General features: G+C 35.9%; 1 protein-coding gene across 1 annotated transcript in view; it reads right to left on the bottom strand.

The window, feature by feature from the left end:
* Window positions 1-18,524, bottom strand: part of ADGRV1 (adhesion G protein-coupled receptor V1) — a 295,225-nt gene that overhangs the window by 234,084 nt on the left and 42,617 nt on the right. Inside the window, exons 19-29 of the mRNA XM_059834045.1 lie at window positions 16,961-17,087; window positions 14,694-14,911; window positions 12,815-13,558; window positions 10,327-10,700; window positions 8,323-8,499; window positions 6,400-6,580; window positions 5,586-5,788; window positions 4,829-4,958; window positions 3,199-3,279; window positions 1,744-1,883; window positions 701-1,310 (exon numbers count right to left, since the gene is read on the bottom strand). Coding sequence (XP_059690028.1) covers window positions 701-1,310; window positions 1,744-1,883; window positions 3,199-3,279; window positions 4,829-4,958; window positions 5,586-5,788; window positions 6,400-6,580; window positions 8,323-8,499; window positions 10,327-10,700; window positions 12,815-13,558; window positions 14,694-14,911; window positions 16,961-17,087 — 2,985 coding nt within the window. The remainder of the gene's footprint in view (window positions 1-700; window positions 1,311-1,743; window positions 1,884-3,198; window positions 3,280-4,828; window positions 4,959-5,585; window positions 5,789-6,399; window positions 6,581-8,322; window positions 8,500-10,326; window positions 10,701-12,814; window positions 13,559-14,693; window positions 14,912-16,960; window positions 17,088-18,524) is intronic.

Here is an 18,524-nt window from a genome sequence, read left to right as displayed (position 1 = left end):
ATTCTGCTGTGGAGCAAAGAATCCATAATTTTTTTGTAAGAGGTAAGATAGTGTGAAAGAATTTATTTATTTATTTATTTATTTATTTATCCATAAGGCCAGTTCAGAAGAATTTAATTTTTACACTTGCTATGATGAAATATAAACAAGATTTCAACCTCCCAGCACAATTATATTTGAAGTTTCCCTTAACAGGGAGCAGGGGCAGCAATTAGACATGCCAACAAGCTTTGAAGCACAAACCAGGCTATAATGATATGAATTTATCTGAATTAGGGATGAAGTAAATATTCTCTACACTAAGAAAGCAACATTCATTTGTAATTCTACACCACTTTACTTTTAAAAGACTTTTTTGGCTTTCAATAAGAAAAACTAGCTTAGTTATTTCCTAATACTGGACTTTACAGAAACAACGCTAGATGAACAGGTGTGCACAAAACCAATACTGTAACATATTTGGCCTGAAAGACCTTGGATAAGGCAATGCAAAAGGGATAAAGAAATGCTTATCCATCCCTGACAAAATACTGTGCTAAAGGAAATATATGCCAACAGCACACAAGGCAGGTAACTCAGAGATTTCTTAACTATTCAGAGTTTGGCAGAGGTAAAAAGTTTATCACTGAACTTGTTGCATTTTATCCTATGAATAGCCTTCATATATGAAATGTAGGTTTTACATGCATAAGATACTTACTTGGCCGATCCTGCACCTTCTCGATCAAAACAATACTGCTTAGCTCCACAAAAACAGATTCTGACCTCTCAGGATCATCATCATCCAAAATAGGCAAAGATATTGTGGCCTCACTTTCATTGGCTGCAAAGATCACGTAACCTGTAATGGGTAAATAATCTTTTCCCTCTATTGCTCTAACAACATCAAGTGGAAGAAAGGGTGACTTTTCATCATCGCCAATACTTCTGTATGTTACCATTACTGTTCCAAGGAGACCACGATGCCTTATTATGGTCAGGGAGATATTTTTTGTTTCTTCCTCAACCTTTATTGGTCTGTTTCTCTCAGAAAAGATGAAGACTCCATACGGATCATCATTAGCTAAAACAGTTAATGTTGCATTAGTATGATTTCCAAGACGACCACTGGAGGCATTGACGATCACAACTGAAAACACCTTATCCAATTCAGGAACTTCATCAGGAGAAACCTGTACTGTAATATTTGCTCTTGCTTGGCCAACATCAAACGTTACATTCCCATCTGTAGAGATCAGGTCTTTGTTAAGATCACAGACTATGATCCAATGCAGTGTCACCTGAGACAAGGCCCCATGCGTTCTCACAACCTAAGTGAAAAATATAAAGATCTGCATATTTTTGTTCTATGAGAAAGAAAAACATAGAAGTATGAGATGAAATTAAGCAAAGACATTGACATGATGGGTTAAAAATAAATTTGTGTTTTAAAACGACAGTGTAATCTTTATTATCTCAGCTTTGCTGTATTTGTTGTATCATCAACACTGTTATTTTAAGATAATAGTACCTCAAATGTAAACAAGTAGATGTAATTTTAAACCTGTGGATATTATTATTACATCATTTTAGCTTCAAGCTGAATGATACACATTAGAAACTCAGTATGAAATGGCAAAACAGATGTGCATGATAAAGCTGTTATAAACCTTATAGACTTATGGCAAAAGCATCGCAGAACACCCAGTAAAAACAGAGACGGAAGAGGACTGCACAGCAATATAAGACTCAAAGCTTTCTAACCTGCAGCACAATACTGCTATCTCCATCTTCAGGCTCAGTTCCATTTACCGAGAGCGACTCAGTACTGAACTCAAACACACCATGAGCGTCATCAGAAGCCTCAATAGTCACAAGGGTATGGGATGCAATTCCCAAGCTAGCTGTTAAGTGCAAGTTCCAAAAAGGGTTATTTTTTCTAGCACCTTTTCTTACATGAAAGAAAACAGCTAAAGAAATATGTTACAAAAAATACACAGGAGAGCATGACTGGAGTATCCGTGCTGTTTTGTCTTTGGTTTTTTGAAATGCATGATAACTATCCACATGGATAAGGAACTGACTTTCAATAATGCAGTACTGGCAGCCCTTCTGTGGAACTATGCAACAAAAAAAATATAGTAAATATGAATATTTTAAGGGAGGAACAGAAATAAAATTACAGGTTTAATGAATGAAAATGGAGCAGAATTTAGGATGGTGGGGAGTTACATGGTAAACCACAGTGTAAGCAGATAGACCAGATGAATGCAGGTCTCATCCTAACATAAGCTGGAATGGGAGAAAAAGGAAAAACAAGTCCTGTAAATCCTAGTATTAAAAAGATTGTCTTGGGTGAGATAACTTGCTGCTCAGACAGCAAAAGAGAAGACAATTTCTGGAAACAAGGAAAAGGGAAACAGCCTTTCAAAAAAACCCAGAAATCTCCAAAAAGTGGCTAAACCGCAGACTTACTCTCATATTCAAACTGAAATCCTTTGCATTTATAAATAAAATTGAAAATCGGGCTGTCAGAGGGGAATAAATTATTCAGCTAGGATAATGGGTGCTCATATAACATTTTCAGGTCTGTTGGGTTTAATTTGAAGTCCTATATGATTAGGATTTTCCCTCAGATTTTACGTTATTTCTGCATCTAGTATTTTTTAGATTTTCTCAGTATTATCTTTGTTTTCTGTATGTCATGACAAATATGAACTTAAAGAGAAGACGTGAAAAACAACCAAAACATTCCTTTAAAAAATATCTAACACAGCTTACTTTTCTTTAAGGGTATTTTTGACATGCAGAGAATCAAAATAACATAAAGCACGTATCAAAGCATACAATCAAGCAATTTTCAAATTAACTTCAGTTTAAAAAGTGTCTTTGATTTTTGCTCTCCAGAAAATTTGACAATTTTCAAACAAAACTAGTTTTGCAAACCATACTTCTGGAATGACTATATTGTGTTTTACAGCAATATAGTTTTGATGGTATAGAAGCTGTTATTTTCTGTGTAACACTAAACACTGACTGCTATTGAAATTATGCCTAAATTAAAATGGAAAGAATGCTTTGACAGAACTTTATGATAAATGTAAATTAATCACCTGTAACTGCAGGTAAAGTAACACTATGACAAGTTGTGTCAGTATAGTAATTTATGAGGGATATTACAGTTAGCCATAAAAAATAGGATTAATTGAAAATGCTTACCATGTTGATGGACAGTTGGAAGGAAGAAATCGATGTTCCCATCACCACTACCACTGCCATCATTTCTAAAGAGCTCAGCAACTTTAAGATGACAGACATACAGATATATACACATATATACATTTATAAATAAAGAGAAAGCAGAAAGTAATTTAAACATTTCTGGACAACACAAAAGGAGAGGGAAGTATTCTAGGAAGGCATCAATTTTGGACATGAAAGTATACAGGACTTCTGATAAAAGCCAGAAAAAGTATTATATATGCCACCTCTTATTTAATTTATGACATTGGAAATAGCAATGGGAGGTCAAAAGGCAAGAAAACACATACACCTCTGTTTCCTCTTTTGTTTCTTTCCCTCTTTGTGTGCCCTCTTTCTATTTCCCCTTTCTCACTCCTAAATGCGGTCTGTCATGGAGAAATTGGAAATGTGAATTTAAAAAAAAAAAACCCAAACTCTATTCTAATATTTTCTCACAGAGCAAAAACGTGTCAGAAAGTTGGAAAAATCTGCAGAAAGCGTAACTAACGGAGACTTTACCCTAAGTTTTGTGCTTGCAATGGCGTTGGAAAGGCCAAAAAGAGTATTTGTGTTAAGAGGGTATCTACCTAGTGAATTACTAAAGTTAGCTTCAAGTTTTCTGACAAAAAAAAATTTAAAGAGAAAAGTTAATTTAACAAAACAACTATTCAACCAAAAAGTCTGCATGCATGAAAGGTCTGAAGTTTTTATCAAAAGAATCACTACATGGCACCATACTGCCACGTTGCACCATAGACATTCAAGGTAGTATGATACAACTTCCCAAAAGTCATCACACTTGCATTTCTGGATTGCTTAAAAAAATAACATCAGTTAAAAAGTCACTTTATGGCTGTCAAGGTTTCTAATTACTTTTTTCCCTCCAACCAGCTTTACAATCTCCCTTAAAAATTTTCTCCAATGGGAACAAATCCTGTAAGGGCTGAGTGATTTTATGTGGCAGGAGCACTGATGGTTGCCATTCCTTGAGTGTCTAACATCTCACACCAGGATTTTCTTTGAGTGTTTTTCTTGTTCTTCTGCACAGCTACCAGCTACCTCTCCAGCTCACCTAAACTCCCTAAGCCTCTCAACACCCACAGTCTCCTACTGCTATAATCCAGCTGAATATGTTATGAGCCAGTGTATTTCAATTCCTCTGATTTCACTCAGACAAAAGAGAAAACGCAGATAAAAAACCCACTTTGGCTGTTTAGCCTTAAATATTTTATAAATCTTGATAATTTTTTAAAAAATCAAATTTATGTATTTTTACATTAATTTTCATTATCAGCCATGAAATTACATAATGTGAAAGTGACCTAATGACCTAATTAAATAATAAAATTATTAATGACCTAATTAAATAATTAAATTACCTAATACATGGTAATAATACACTTTCTTTGGGCTCTGGTTGTTTCCAGCAATGATTAACAAAATATCTGAAGAACAGTTAAGAAAAATTACAGATGTCTGGGGGATGTAGGGGTGTTTGTTTGTCTTTAGAAATAAAATGGAAATAGTACACCTAAGAAAGGTAAGATTTTAATGGATGAGTAGAGAACATGAAAATACAACCAATGGATTGACGTGCGTGCCTTACCTCCTCCCTCTGGGTTCAACAGCTCCACTTTAAAAGTTTTTTCTAATTCAGGGATAGAATTATCCGTGATGTTAACAGTAATGTACTGGTATATTTCTCCTGGCTGAAATTCCAGCATGCCCACCACAGCCTGCAATATGAAAGCTCATTTTTGTTCGAGTGTAATGTTTTCATCCGTATGAAAAAATAAATAGAACCTTGATTTTCTTTGTCTTTGTCAAAACATCTACTTAGCTTCATTTAAGCTTTTAAAAAATCTGCTGAATCTTTGTTATGAGAAAAAGACATCTAAATTCACAGAATTATGAGCATCTGCATTCATCTACATGGTTCTGCACAAATCTCAGTTAGACAAGAAAACACAGATACGCGCAGGTTATTTTGAATGTGTACAAATCCCAGTGGGTACAAATATAATCTTAACCTAAACATGCACCTGAATGCTCATATAAAGTTTGACATGTTCAGCAACAATTGCAAATATCCCTTCTTGCTACATTGACAATTCTCTTAAAAAAAAAAAGAACACTTTTCCTAGGAAATAAAACATCCTGCACACACAGGAGGTAAAAGTCACATAGTGATATATATTTTAAAGTGAATATTACACGTTTATTTATCAAATCACCATATAAATCAAAGTGTTTCTGTGAAAAGAATCATAGCTAGACTAAAATACTCAAACTGAAGGCTATCTCCAGGACAAATAACTGGAACTAAATTCCAGAATAATTACACACCTTGACAATGGCCATACCTGATAATCTTTAGGACTGAAAGCTGTAAGTGGCACTGTTCTGTATTCCACCAGAACTGTCCCAAGAAGGCCTTGTGCACGAACTACCAGTAATCTGATGTGTCCAACTTCTTCTTTAATCGTAATATGGGGCACAGCAGAGGCTGGCAGAATCATTTCATCACCTGGCTGAGGAGGTGGCCCCACAGAGAACTGTAGTAGACCTGCCAGACAAGGGGTACTATTTACATGGCTTCTCTTACCAAATTTAAATTATGAGAATCAATTGAAAACAAATTATTTATAGTATTCATATTTTGTGACATTTCTGAAATTAAAAATCAAATTTTGATATGCCCTTAGGCCTAACTCATGCTATTTCCAGGGATGTGCTGTGTACCTTCCCTTCTCACACTGATATCCATAGCAGTATTGATAAAGCCACAGAACAATAATTAATTCAGCTATTCCCAAAATATGTCATTGTATTGGGTACTTATTGGTATAATAAGCATGCAGAAATGTCTCTCTTCATAAGGAATTCTCATCTGAGAAAAACTTGCACAGGATCAACTACTTGCAAACTTTATTTGCTCTCAGAAGGGAATCATCACCTGTTTGGTCAGGGAAGCTTTGATGCCTTTTTGTAAAATTCGCAAGAATAAGGAACTCGGCTTTCACTCTTGTATACAAATTATGAATTAATCTCATGTTAGATAAAGTGGAACACTTAGCATTGCTTCCTCAACTATCAAGGCTAAGCAAAGTTTTTATCTGTTGAGCTAGAACTATACAATTATCTACAACAAGACTGTGTCATCTCCATCATTATTACCATATGGGTGGTCACTGGCTTTGATGCTGATATCAGTAGTTTCCTTTTCTGGATCTATACTTGCTCCACTGGTAGGAGTTGAACCTAGTTTTCCATCTCCAGACACTGCAGAGACTAATGTCACACGGAAATATTCATTTAGCTCCGGAATGTCATCATCAATAACATGCAAATTTAAGACCTAGAGAAGGACCAAATCATGAAGAAATCAAACCATGCACCATACATCACTTACAAGTTTCACGACACTGCCTAACTCATCAAATTCTTTGATTAGTCAGTCAGCTGTATCTGCTGGGTAGTTCTAAGAGCAACGTGGGCAACATTCTTGCTTTCCACCTAATTTAACCTAACTTCTAGGATAATATTTTATGTTTAGAATAAGTATTCCAAAAAGAATGTTACCAAGCTATCAGAAATGGAAGGCGTATTTTCTTAAGTGCTTCAAATTACATAAGCCCATAACCAAGCAAGCAGTTAGTTATTATCGTATCTCAGAATAAGCATAAATTGTGTATATTGAAAGTGAAATATCTGATAGACTTAAAAATCCTGAAGAAATTGTGCTTATGAAGAGAAATTACAGTGATTAATCCAATTTAGAGAGCAAGTAAAGCAAGCTTTTTATGCCACCTGACACCTGATACTGCACATCATGCTATTAATTAACATAATTTGCTCTGCACAGGCTGACATATTCACCTCAGACAATTCCAGCTTTCTATATATTGTAATACAATTAGACAAACATATAGAAGAAAAGGTTTAAGAAGCTGATTGTATTTAGAGGCATGGGAATGAGTAGCTTACAAACCTCAATGGAAAGTCTCATAAGATATCCCACCTGATGAGCAATGGCTCCCAATCTGTTTCTTAGGGCCATGCCCACTAACGCCTCCCTATGTAGACAATAAATTGGACCACATAGCAGTGGAGCAAGAGAGTATACCAGCCCTTTTCTGCCACTAAATAGAATAAGGCAGGTCTCACCCGTGCTGCCAGACTAGAAAAGCTTTGGAAATTTTTGCTTTACATGACTGTATGCAATGCAGTAATATGATTCAATGGAGAATTAAAGATGAATGAACAGTCACATGAACAAACAATTTTCAGACATTGCAAGCTTTTGCCAAGCTCTAATCACTTACATTGTTTAAATGGGACCAGATCCACAGTTCCAGTGGAGCCACTGGGATCCTTTCAAATGGTGTCAGTGAGTTTCAGTCAGTCCATACTGACGTCAGCAGAGTGATAAAAGTGAAACCGAGGATGGCATTTTCTACTAAAAATTCACCCTTTCCATTTTACAAACACTAACAGAAAACACACATGAACTTTCTACAGTATTGTGGTCCCGCACCTCTTCTTCAAATAAATGTGAAATTCCTGTGCTGGGGGGCAGGACTGAATTCATAGGAACAGATCAAGCAAAAGGGACAGAACGTGGCCAAAAGCGGTTGCAAGACACTTGATTACAGCAATGAACTTTACCACTGTCTATTTAATTGAAGTGGAAATAAATCTGAGTTACAAAACTCAGACTAAAACCTGATCATTTGCCAATTTCAAAAGTAGCTGGATCCATTCTTTCAGTCCAGGACTATCTACACTTCAAGTATACATATACATAAATCTAGTTAATACATTCTATACATACGTATATGTAATAATATCTAATATATTATGTGCATTCAAACATACATGCACACATGGTGACCCCTGAACCAAGATACACACAGATCTCTAAACATCTATCATATCACTTGCTAGTTGTCAGGGATGCAAAAAAAAGTGCAAAATATAACAAAAGCCATGTGAAGAAAATACTTTCTAGTATGAAAACCAGTCAAGAACCCTCAGAAGGTATTTTCCAAGAGGTTTGCAAAGGACAGCATGAATAGTTAATAGAAAGGTAGGGTTTACCTCTGATCTCTGCCAAGGAAGGAATGTGATAGTGCCAGTGCTGTTAGAAAAATCGGTAACAGAGTAATTAATGCCAGTGGAATCAACCTGCGAGATAATGTAATTTATATACACATAGTCCAGGGCTCCCCTTGTACGCTCCACGACACAGGATATAGTGGAACCCTCACTGGCAGTCTGGAAGAAAGCAAGAAATTGAAATGTTTGTTATTGTCAATGTAAATCAAGGCAATAAATGCAAAGCTTGGAATTCTCTAACACTAGTCAAATGTTCAGGTAAAAAATCGCTGCCATGTTACTTTCAGCACTTTTGGAGTGGTAGGACAATCTTAGTGGATTTTGCAACAGCTTCTAGTATCTCCCTGAGGACCATAAAGGTGAGACAATAACTATACCCTGTTGTTTGTTTTGGACACAATCTCTTCCTTCAAACTACATGCCAAAGACAGAATCAATATGCTTAAAATGTACATGTCAAAAGCAACTGAAACTGTTGTTTTGTATTAATGTCAGTTGTTCTAATTTTCATTAGCAATAGTGTAAAGAAAGATTTAGATTCCCCCTTTCCCCACCTAGAAACACTGTGGGGAAAAAAATTGATACATTAAAATTAAACTATACTATCATCATTCAGGAAAACTTTGAAAAATTTTCTGCGCTACAGTCCTCTTTACAATTCTGTCTTCACAGAGAACACGACTTCAGCAGCAACAATTTCACATATTTGGAACAAATTAGGTATTGATACTGACCACATGTTTAGAAAATTATGATCATAGAACTAAAATAGAAAATAATTTTGTTTGCAAATTGCCAGAAAGGGTAAAGCTATCTTAAGCATTAGATAAATTTCAGAGCTGCTGTATAACACAGTGCAGATACTGCATGTGCCTTCAGCTGCCTAATAGACAGATACGCACATACAGCAATTAAACTACTAATAAAACAATTCTGTGTATCTGCATCATCACTGAGAGCTCTAATACTTCCCTGGTGAAATGGACGTAAGATAAGTGCAAAACAATTAACATGCCATATAAATTTTTAATTTTGCTTCATGGTTGGTTGATGAACTGTGGCATCACTGTATTATCAGTGGCATTTGAAACTGAAGGAATGTATTATCACAGCATATGGTAAGCACATAGAAAGCAAACCGAACTGAATTGAAAACCAGTATCACTCAGGCAAGATGGTTACTTTCAAACACAACATAAGCACTTTAGTTAGAAAGAACATAATTAAAAAGTCATGAGAGTTCCCAAACTGGAAAGTATTCTGAAATTTGTTTTCCAAAATAATCCAATACCAATAAAAAGAGGTATCATGTCTTTCTCCCTCATAACTGAGTAATGAAGTAAAAATGAATTATGTTTATTTCAATTCTCCCCAAACAAGTAGCAAGTTTATATACTGCATATATGGTGGCTACTACCAAAGAACAATTCAATGTTTTTAAAAAAAAACAACGCACAGCTAACACCAACCAAATTCACATCAAGCATATGCAATATATACCTTACACCTTATGACAGCAAATGATTGTGGAAAAATACATCACACCTTGTCACTGCATGACCTTTAGTAAAATACCTTCAGACACATCATGTGACACAGAAAAATAAAATAAAAATCTTTGTAATAATCCACTCTCCAAAGAAAATAAAATCTTGTATTTTAATTGATAACCCAGTCTCAGATGTGACAGAAGTAAAGGAAAAAAAAGTTCTTCTAGAAAAATGTAAACCTTAGTCTTCAGTTTATGTAATAAAATCAATTTTCTTAACAAAAATAATTTTGGGGATTTTTAAAAATGATATTGCAAATGCCAGTGAGACTGAGGCTGTATTAACAGAACTTACGCATTTCCAAATTCTAGAAAAACTTTGCTTAACTACAAAAACTAACAATGTGAAATCAAGGCCCTGTGCGGGTCAGTTGGTCTTGCCATTAATTTTTCTGTGTCCAAAACCTCACCTATAATTTTCCTTATGAACACCTTACCTCAGGAATACATGCTCCAGTGAAGCCAAATAAACCGTTAGCATTATCACTTTTCTGTATTCTTAATTTTGCTGTGGTATTTTCCTGTGAAATTCGAGCTCCACCACGCACAGAAATGAGTTTTAGGATGAACAACTCCTCTCCTTCTTCCTCTTTGTCATCCTTTGCAGACACAATGAATGATTTATTGGTCTCTCCTTGCCGATACTCCAAATACCCAGAGACAGGGTGGACATCACTTTTCGCAGGAGTTGCATGGAGTTCATAGATCTCTGCTCGGGTCAATTTACGCTCATAAAGCCTTACATCCTGCATTAGCCCTGTGTACCTAGTGCTGCCATTGATTCCTGCTCCAATTCTCACTATTCCTGGACCTGAGAAGGAAATTGTAATTTTCCTCATGTTATTGTATTTCTTGAAAGTAATAAAACTATAACTGAATAGCTGTACTTGTTAAAAATCAATGGTAAACTGTTTATTATCCCTGGATTAGGAATCATACTGATCTTGAAATGTAAAATCAGGAGGTTCCTTGAGCCTCATCTCAGTGTTAAAGGTAGATCGTCACAGGCCAAACAATTCCATCCTAGACTGTTCAGGTTTTTCACCCTACTAGTTCTACCATCACATTGTCACCATCCCTTATTTTTATGAGACTTGGAAACCTCTCTCTTTCCTTCAGAGACAACTTTGCAGAGCACAAATGCAACCCTTCTCAGCTTTTGTTTTGCTAAACAGACCCCATTTCGTTTCTCTCTGTTAGGACAGTTGATCCATTCTGATGATATCAACACTGCATTAGCCCTCTGGACGTGCTTTTTCCCTAATGCACTGCGACTTCAGAAATACACACCAAATTCCAAAGGCTTTTTACAACAGCATTAATATTTCTCTGTCTCCAAACAATTATCCTACTCAGCAAATCACAGGATCACAGCTGCCTTTTTCACAAATACACTAAGCTGGTAGCTCATACTCATTCCTACTGTGCTAAAACACACGGACCTCTCTTCTGTCCAGCTGTTTTCTGGTTTTGGAAGAAACTGTGCTCTTGAATGTACTGGCACACGTATGACACTACTAAGTGTCAGTTCTAGAGACAAGCAATCACAGCAACTGATAACGGTCCCAGGGCACAAGGCGGAGGACGGTGAGAAAATCTGGGCTATGGTGCTCACCACTGTGTAGTAGCCAACATTAAATGGAGAGAGATGAAATCCTTACCTTATACTTGTAGTATCTCCAGACAGAGCATATGCCATCTCCGCTAATATAGAAAATTTACAACGACTCAGACATATCCTTCTAGCAACAAAAGCATTATTGCATTTCACACATCTTTGTTTTAGAAACTGAGGGGAAAAAAAATCCTTTCTCAGCTACAGTACTGCAAGTCTGATGGAAATTATTAATTGCAGAGGCACTACTTTGTTACAGAGGGCAAATTTACTTCTCAGACTTCAACCACTGGAAATTTACAGACAGAAATAGAATACAACACTCTACAATTAATGAAGTCTCCTCTCTATTCTCACTCCATGTTTTTGTACCTACACGTATGTAGATGTGTATGCATTTAACATCACTGCATCTTTTTTAATCCTCCTTCTTTGATTACAGAAAAAGACTACACTCAAGAATTTGATAATCATTCACTGCTTATCCCCACCAAAGAAAGCATGTGAAACTGAAGGCAGGAGGGAAGAAAGGAAAAAGGATGGAGATGATCTCCAAGAAAAAAAAAATGCACGTGTAAGAGTGGGAAACGGCAGAAGAAAGAGTGAATATAAATGTATCCCAACCACATAACATCTGATTTTTTGAAAAGGAAGCGTTCTGATACTTCTCTGGTCATTGTTATGCTTTTTCAGAGTGAATGTCCATAATGGTTACCTATGACTAAAATCACATCTGGGACTACCCAGTTAGATAAACTGAAGTACACATGTTAATGTTCTTTGGAACACTATTAAAATTATAGGCATAATTTTCATGTACCATGTAAATACATATGTAAGTATATCTACACCCTGAAAAATTCTATTGCTTACAAGATACTGGCTTAGTTGTAATGTAATACACAAATAGAAACAAAATCATTATTGCATTTTGTTTCAGAAACTGAGAGGAGAAAAAGGCCTTTCTCAGCTACAGTGCTGTAAATCTTCTGGTAATTATTAATTGTAAACATATATAACTGTACATATACATTATAAGTATACATATATAAAAATTATTATAAATTATTAATTTATTTTCAAATTATTGCAATCCAACCTCTGTTACAGTTCTGAATTTTTTGGCACTTTCACAGCTCTAATTTCCATATGCTTTTTGAAAATCCTCAGAATTTTCTATTAATCCTTTTCAATTAACTAATCCAATATAATAGTTTCAGTATCTTGCATACACCTGTCAAGGAGCTAGACTCTTCTACACATTTCAGAACTTTACGTAAGGAGAAAAATAACGCAGGCTTTTGGCTCACCATCAGCAATTGCTTCTCCTTTCAGGCTCTTCATTCCTCCCAGAAGTGGAATTCCATCTATGTAAAATTCAATTATACTTTCATCCAGAGTAATCAGGAGGTGAAGCCAAGTATTTTCATCCAGATATTTCAGGACTGCTGCTTTAGCCATATATGTCATATTGGATCCTAATGCTGTATAATGAAGCACTACAGAAACATGAGAATCATTCGTTTGGATTTTCATGCCGTAAAATAAGGTCCCGTTATCATCATCCTTTTCAACTATATAACCATCAGTACCGATATTAGGAATTAACCACGCCGAAAAAGTAAAATTGGTTAATGCAGTATTTCCATTGTATGGGTATTCCAGACCAATAATCCCAAACGCGTCCTCTTTTCCACTGAAATACAAAGCATCCGTTCCACTGTGATGGCGCCTCATGTGAGGCTGGGATTGTACTGAACTTGGAAATGATCCCAGCAACAAGAAGTCTACCATTAATGGTAGTCCAGCTTGGAACGTACTAGACAGTATTTCCCAACCTAACCGGACAACACCAAAGGTGCCTTGTTGTCTCCAGATGGTGAAGTCTGTGATGTAGGAAAGATCATCTTCAGAAAGAACATCTTCCACTATCTCTCTGTCCTGGCTCTCTGGATCTATAACAAAGACTCCAAAAGGGTCATCATTGAATGGGATCATCACGGTTACAGCAAGGCTTGTTTCAGCTAACTGACCACCAGGACCAGGAGACCCACCTATATAATGGAAGTCAGAGCAAAAGTTAATGGTCAGTTTCAAACAACACAGTCTGAGTTACTAAGTACTTAAAGTTTTTTTAATAAAATATGTCTCTAAAAAGGGTTAAATCTTCTTTAAAGAGCCTCTGAACTCTTAGAAAATGCTCTAATTTAAAAATAACATGATTTATCTGTATTGTTTTTAAAACACTATAGTGACACAATTTTCATAGAAAACAAAGTAGTATTTTATTTTTCAACTGTAAAACATACAGTTGTCTTTCAGCTAAAACAAGATTAGCTCCAATTTTTCTGAATTAGTAAATGAGACAGGTTACCTTTGATTCATTTGATAAATATGGGGCCTCATATTACGCCAAGATTTACATGAATATGGAATGGCAAAATTTGGCCCATTGCCTCTGAAACAGAAGCAGAGATACCTTGCAAAATCAGTAACCAGTTGTATATTAAAACTGCTGCTGAGTCCTGCCATTAGTCACCTATTTCCACACAGTAACAATTCATGATAGGAAGATCATGATGTGAATGTAGACCCTCCATGTTCAAAGTGTGTAGTGATCTACTTATTACAATTAGGAAATCTTCTGTACATGCATATGGATTTCACTTACAGGAAAGGTCAACACACATTTTCAGTTGTATCTGGGCACAGAACATAAATAGTATTGAGGTGGAATGAGTCCAGGAGATTTGGAACTCTGCTCAGCAGCAGACCAGTAGCAGTTGTAATTTAAGCCATATGAAGTGGTAACTATAAGTATTTTACCTCCTCTAGAAAAAAGCAAACAAACCAACCAACCTCCGTTATGGTAGACATGCATAGCCTTTAATATAGCTTTATTTTGTCTTCAACTACACGAAGATCTGTATCTCTGAAATCACCAAGAGGCATCCTTTTAAAGGTCAGATGACCAAAATGTGTATAACTAATTCAGGAACTGAATAACTGCATTCATAGACCTAAATTAAGATTAAATGAAAAATAAAACCTAAAACCTTACCAGAAAAGTATAGGATATCGAGACATGATTCAAGGCAAAGCTCTTTCCAGGGTTGGTTTCTTTTTGATTGATTAAACATAATTCTTTTCTACCAGATAAGAAGGGAATAGTGATACGGAAGACAATACCTGAAGCATTCACCAACTTTAGAATGTAAAATTCATTGAATTCAGGAATTCTATCTGAAATAGCACGGAGTATTATTGGCTTTGATCCTTCACCATCCATGAAGCACACAGTCCCGTAAGTTTCATAGAACTCTTCTCCTGGCCTCAGAGCAGTCTCATTATCAAACAGCTGCCAGGTCAATGAGACATTGCCGAAGTGCCCTCTACGTCTCAAAACCCTGTTCAGTGATACAGAAGGAGTGAATGTCCCAGCAGGTATGCATCAGCATTCATTAGCAAGGGAAAACACGATTACACTAATCTTCCTTACTGTGAAAAATAATAGACGACGTTCTAAATAACCATGAACAACAAATACAACCATGAACAATAACACAGTCCTCCTTAAAGGCCCCCAATTTCACAGTATAATTTTACTTCCAGGTGTACCACAGGTACCTTAGGAAAAAACTAACCAATGCAGGTCCATGCAAAGTAGTACTGTTAAGCTAAACATCAGTTCGTCTTGCACTTCTATTATGTAAATAATAAATACGAATGTATAATAATTCAGCAAGTTAACATTAAAAATTTATATATCTGGCCACCCTTAGACAGGAAAGAGAATCATCTACATTTAACCACAAACATTTCTGCCTTTAGCCATCAAGCCTCCTTAAACTCTTTGTTACATTGGTATTACATTTGGGTTATGTTCTGTGTTCTTCAGAAATCTGTGGTTATTCCAGATTAAGAATGTAGTAAATGAAAACAAGATTTTATTTTTTCTATAGCTATCTGGTACCATAATTTCACCAATTTCCAAAAGGCTTTACATACAAAAAGTGTGCTTCTGTTTGCATAGTAGAATAAAATGCCATAGAAAGAGATTATATCATGCTGAAATATTAGTTCAGCAGAACTAGTCTAGGCACAGCAACACACTTATGCTGTTTCTGCTTCCAAAGGGTTTTCTTTTTGCCATTAACCAGGGCGCTTTACCCCAGCTGTATAGCACTGTCGCGGTAACTCCAATTACTCCCTTTAAAGCTCAGTGCTGCCATAGCTGTTCACAGTGGTAAGGTTACAGGCTACTCTGACCCTTTTGTTATGTACTACACAATAGCCAAAGCAGTGAGGGTATGGAAGAGATAGCTCTCTGGTAAATGTATTTCATCAATGAGGACTGAGCTAGGTCCTCAAATATTGGTGATCTTCGTATTATGTGCTTCCATAAAGCACCTGTATATAGACATGTTTAGTTCAAATCATCATTCTTCACACCAACAAATCAAAAAAAATTATCCTGCAAATAAAATCATAAAGGACAAAAAAAACCCCAAAAAGCAGTAGAACAAGATCAAACACACAATATATTTAATATCCTCTTTTCTCAAGGACTTTCATTCTTCAGATGTGTAAACAAGCATAAAGACCTAATTCACAGTCATACGCATCTGCTTCAAGGCCTTAAAAAAAATTGAATTAAAAAATATAAAAAATAACTAAAAAAATGTGAAAAGAGCTTCTTCCCTAACTGTTCACATTATCACATTTATTGTGACCCAACTTCTTTTTATATCCTGTCTAGAAGTTTCTTAATGAAAAATAAGTATTTTTGCCAAATTAGAATCCCTTTACGGGACGTAACAAGGTAAGATACCAAGCAAATTAATTTCTTAACCCTTCCCATTCTTGAATACATCCCAGTGGCTAGAAGGAAAATAGTTCCAGAGGTCAGACTAGGGAAAAGTATTTTCAGTGTGGAAGACAGTCACATCTGGACTTTGAGTATAGACTTCCATCTGTAATTAACAGATAGAAGAAAAACAAACTATCAGAACACAGTAATACAGGTTGTTTGGAGGGGAAGGCTTCAAAGTAGTGTGCAAAAAGAAATTAGCAACCACATAGTCATATTTAGCCATATTTTGAGAAGACTTTTTACTTCTCTGTTAGTCCAGGTTATATTCTGCTCAACCATCAAGATCCTTCTGTATGTAAAGTCTATTGAGAATATAAGGAAACAACAATGCTGTAGTCTTATTTATTTACATTTTAACATGAATTTCTGTACACATTTTAATATGCACTGTACTTGATAATATAACAGTTGATGTCTTCAGTATGCTTACAAATCATTTAATCCAAATTTTAGTAAAGCTGTTTTCCTTTAATACATTTTTATCAATGCAAACTTGTATGGGACCAGATCAAAGTATTATGCATAAAGTACCACATACATCAGTTCCAAAAAAGGGCAAAAGTATTATTTTAAAGTTACTTACAAAAAATTGTTACTTTTGCCTTCTTCCACTGGCTTCTCTAATGTCTCCAAGGAGAAAATTCCATTAGGATCATCATTTGCTTCAATAATAACTGTAGCCACTCCAGCCTTAAAGATAACAGTATCCCCTAAAAAAAGGATAATGAATTTTATCAAAACTGGAATCAGAAATGGATGTAACTCTAAAATCAAAGGTGTTTCCTTCTCACACCAACTGCTTGTACGCAAACAAAGAAATGAACAATGATAAAACAATCAGTGAAAACCAGTATGTGAGATATTCAGGAACAGGCAAATCAGAGTAAAAATACTTAAGCAGCATCTCATACAGAGAACAAGACATAAGATTTGCAGGAAACAATACATGTGACATGACCAGAGAAGACGTGATTCTGAGCAGAAAGGATTGTATGAGAGGTAGTAGTCCATGTTTGATCAATTGCTCAGGTCAAAAGAAGAAGATATGTATTCAGAGATCCCAGCTCTCCTTTAGGCCTAGAAGAGAAATGTTGCACTTAAAGTAAATACAAGCTAAGAACAATGTTTAAGAGTTTATTCACACCCATATCACAGCCTATCTGAAAGTAAAAAATCTATCTGTGAAGTAGAGGGGAAGCTAGTGGGATTTCTGTGTGTATATTAGCACTATAAGGACATTCTAACACCCTTCCTATGTCCACAGATGTACATTTTGTTTCAACCCCCATAGCATTTTTCACCCTATTTAAGAGTGTTAGACCAGCTTTTGCTCCAAAGTAAACAATGTGTTTACTGCTTTACCTTCAGATACCTTTATCTGTATTTTCTCTGAGGTACAACAGTCCAACATAATTTTCAAAAGAGATGTAGCAATCAAGGTCAAGAAATGCAACAGATCATAGAAAGAAAATAATTTTTTTTTCTTTCAGGAATGCATATAGAAATATTCTGTATTCTTAGTGTTTCTAGAGAGGCTGCATGATGGTATGATCCTCCTTTTAGCGGCAAAGTGAGCCTGCAGTTACCCATTCTCGTAGGACCAGTGTGTCGGGAGGAAAGCCATCATATTTTCCCAATAGAGAGCTAAGAGAAAATACCGGTAGAAAGTTAGTAAAGTAGGAAGAGATCACTGATGAGAAAATTTAAGAAGAGGGCCGAATGGCTTTGTCCGATCCTTTCTGTAAGGCTGATGTTCTGTAAGAGACCTGGGTACCAGAGTGAATGCCAGCTGACCTCAGGAAACACATAAGCTACCTTATACTCAAATAATTGCTAAGAATTCCCCTAAAATTCTCCAGCTGCCTGCTATCCTAGGCAGGATTCGGTTCGAGACCAATGAGCCTTGCGAGCAATTCATAGACCAGCCACAGGGTGTCCACTTTCCTGTGACCCGGAGCACTCTCTTAGTCTCACTGACTGAATCAGATCATTATAGAATGTAATGAGGACTAAGACACTTGGTATGCACGTCTAAATGAAGAAATCTGATTTTATATTTCTTCATCTTGAATCGAATCCCTGGTAGTTATTTTACTTTGTGAACCTACCACACAATCTATTGCGAAGGTATAGTCTGATGGTTAACT

This window comes from Gavia stellata, chromosome Z (genome assembly GCF_030936135.1).
Source record: "Gavia stellata isolate bGavSte3 chromosome Z, bGavSte3.hap2, whole genome shotgun sequence".
Taxonomy (NCBI): domain Eukaryota; kingdom Metazoa; phylum Chordata; class Aves; order Gaviiformes; family Gaviidae; genus Gavia; species Gavia stellata.
Note: the sequence above shows the minus strand (reverse complement) of the source record. Positions and strands in the feature narration are given on the sequence as shown.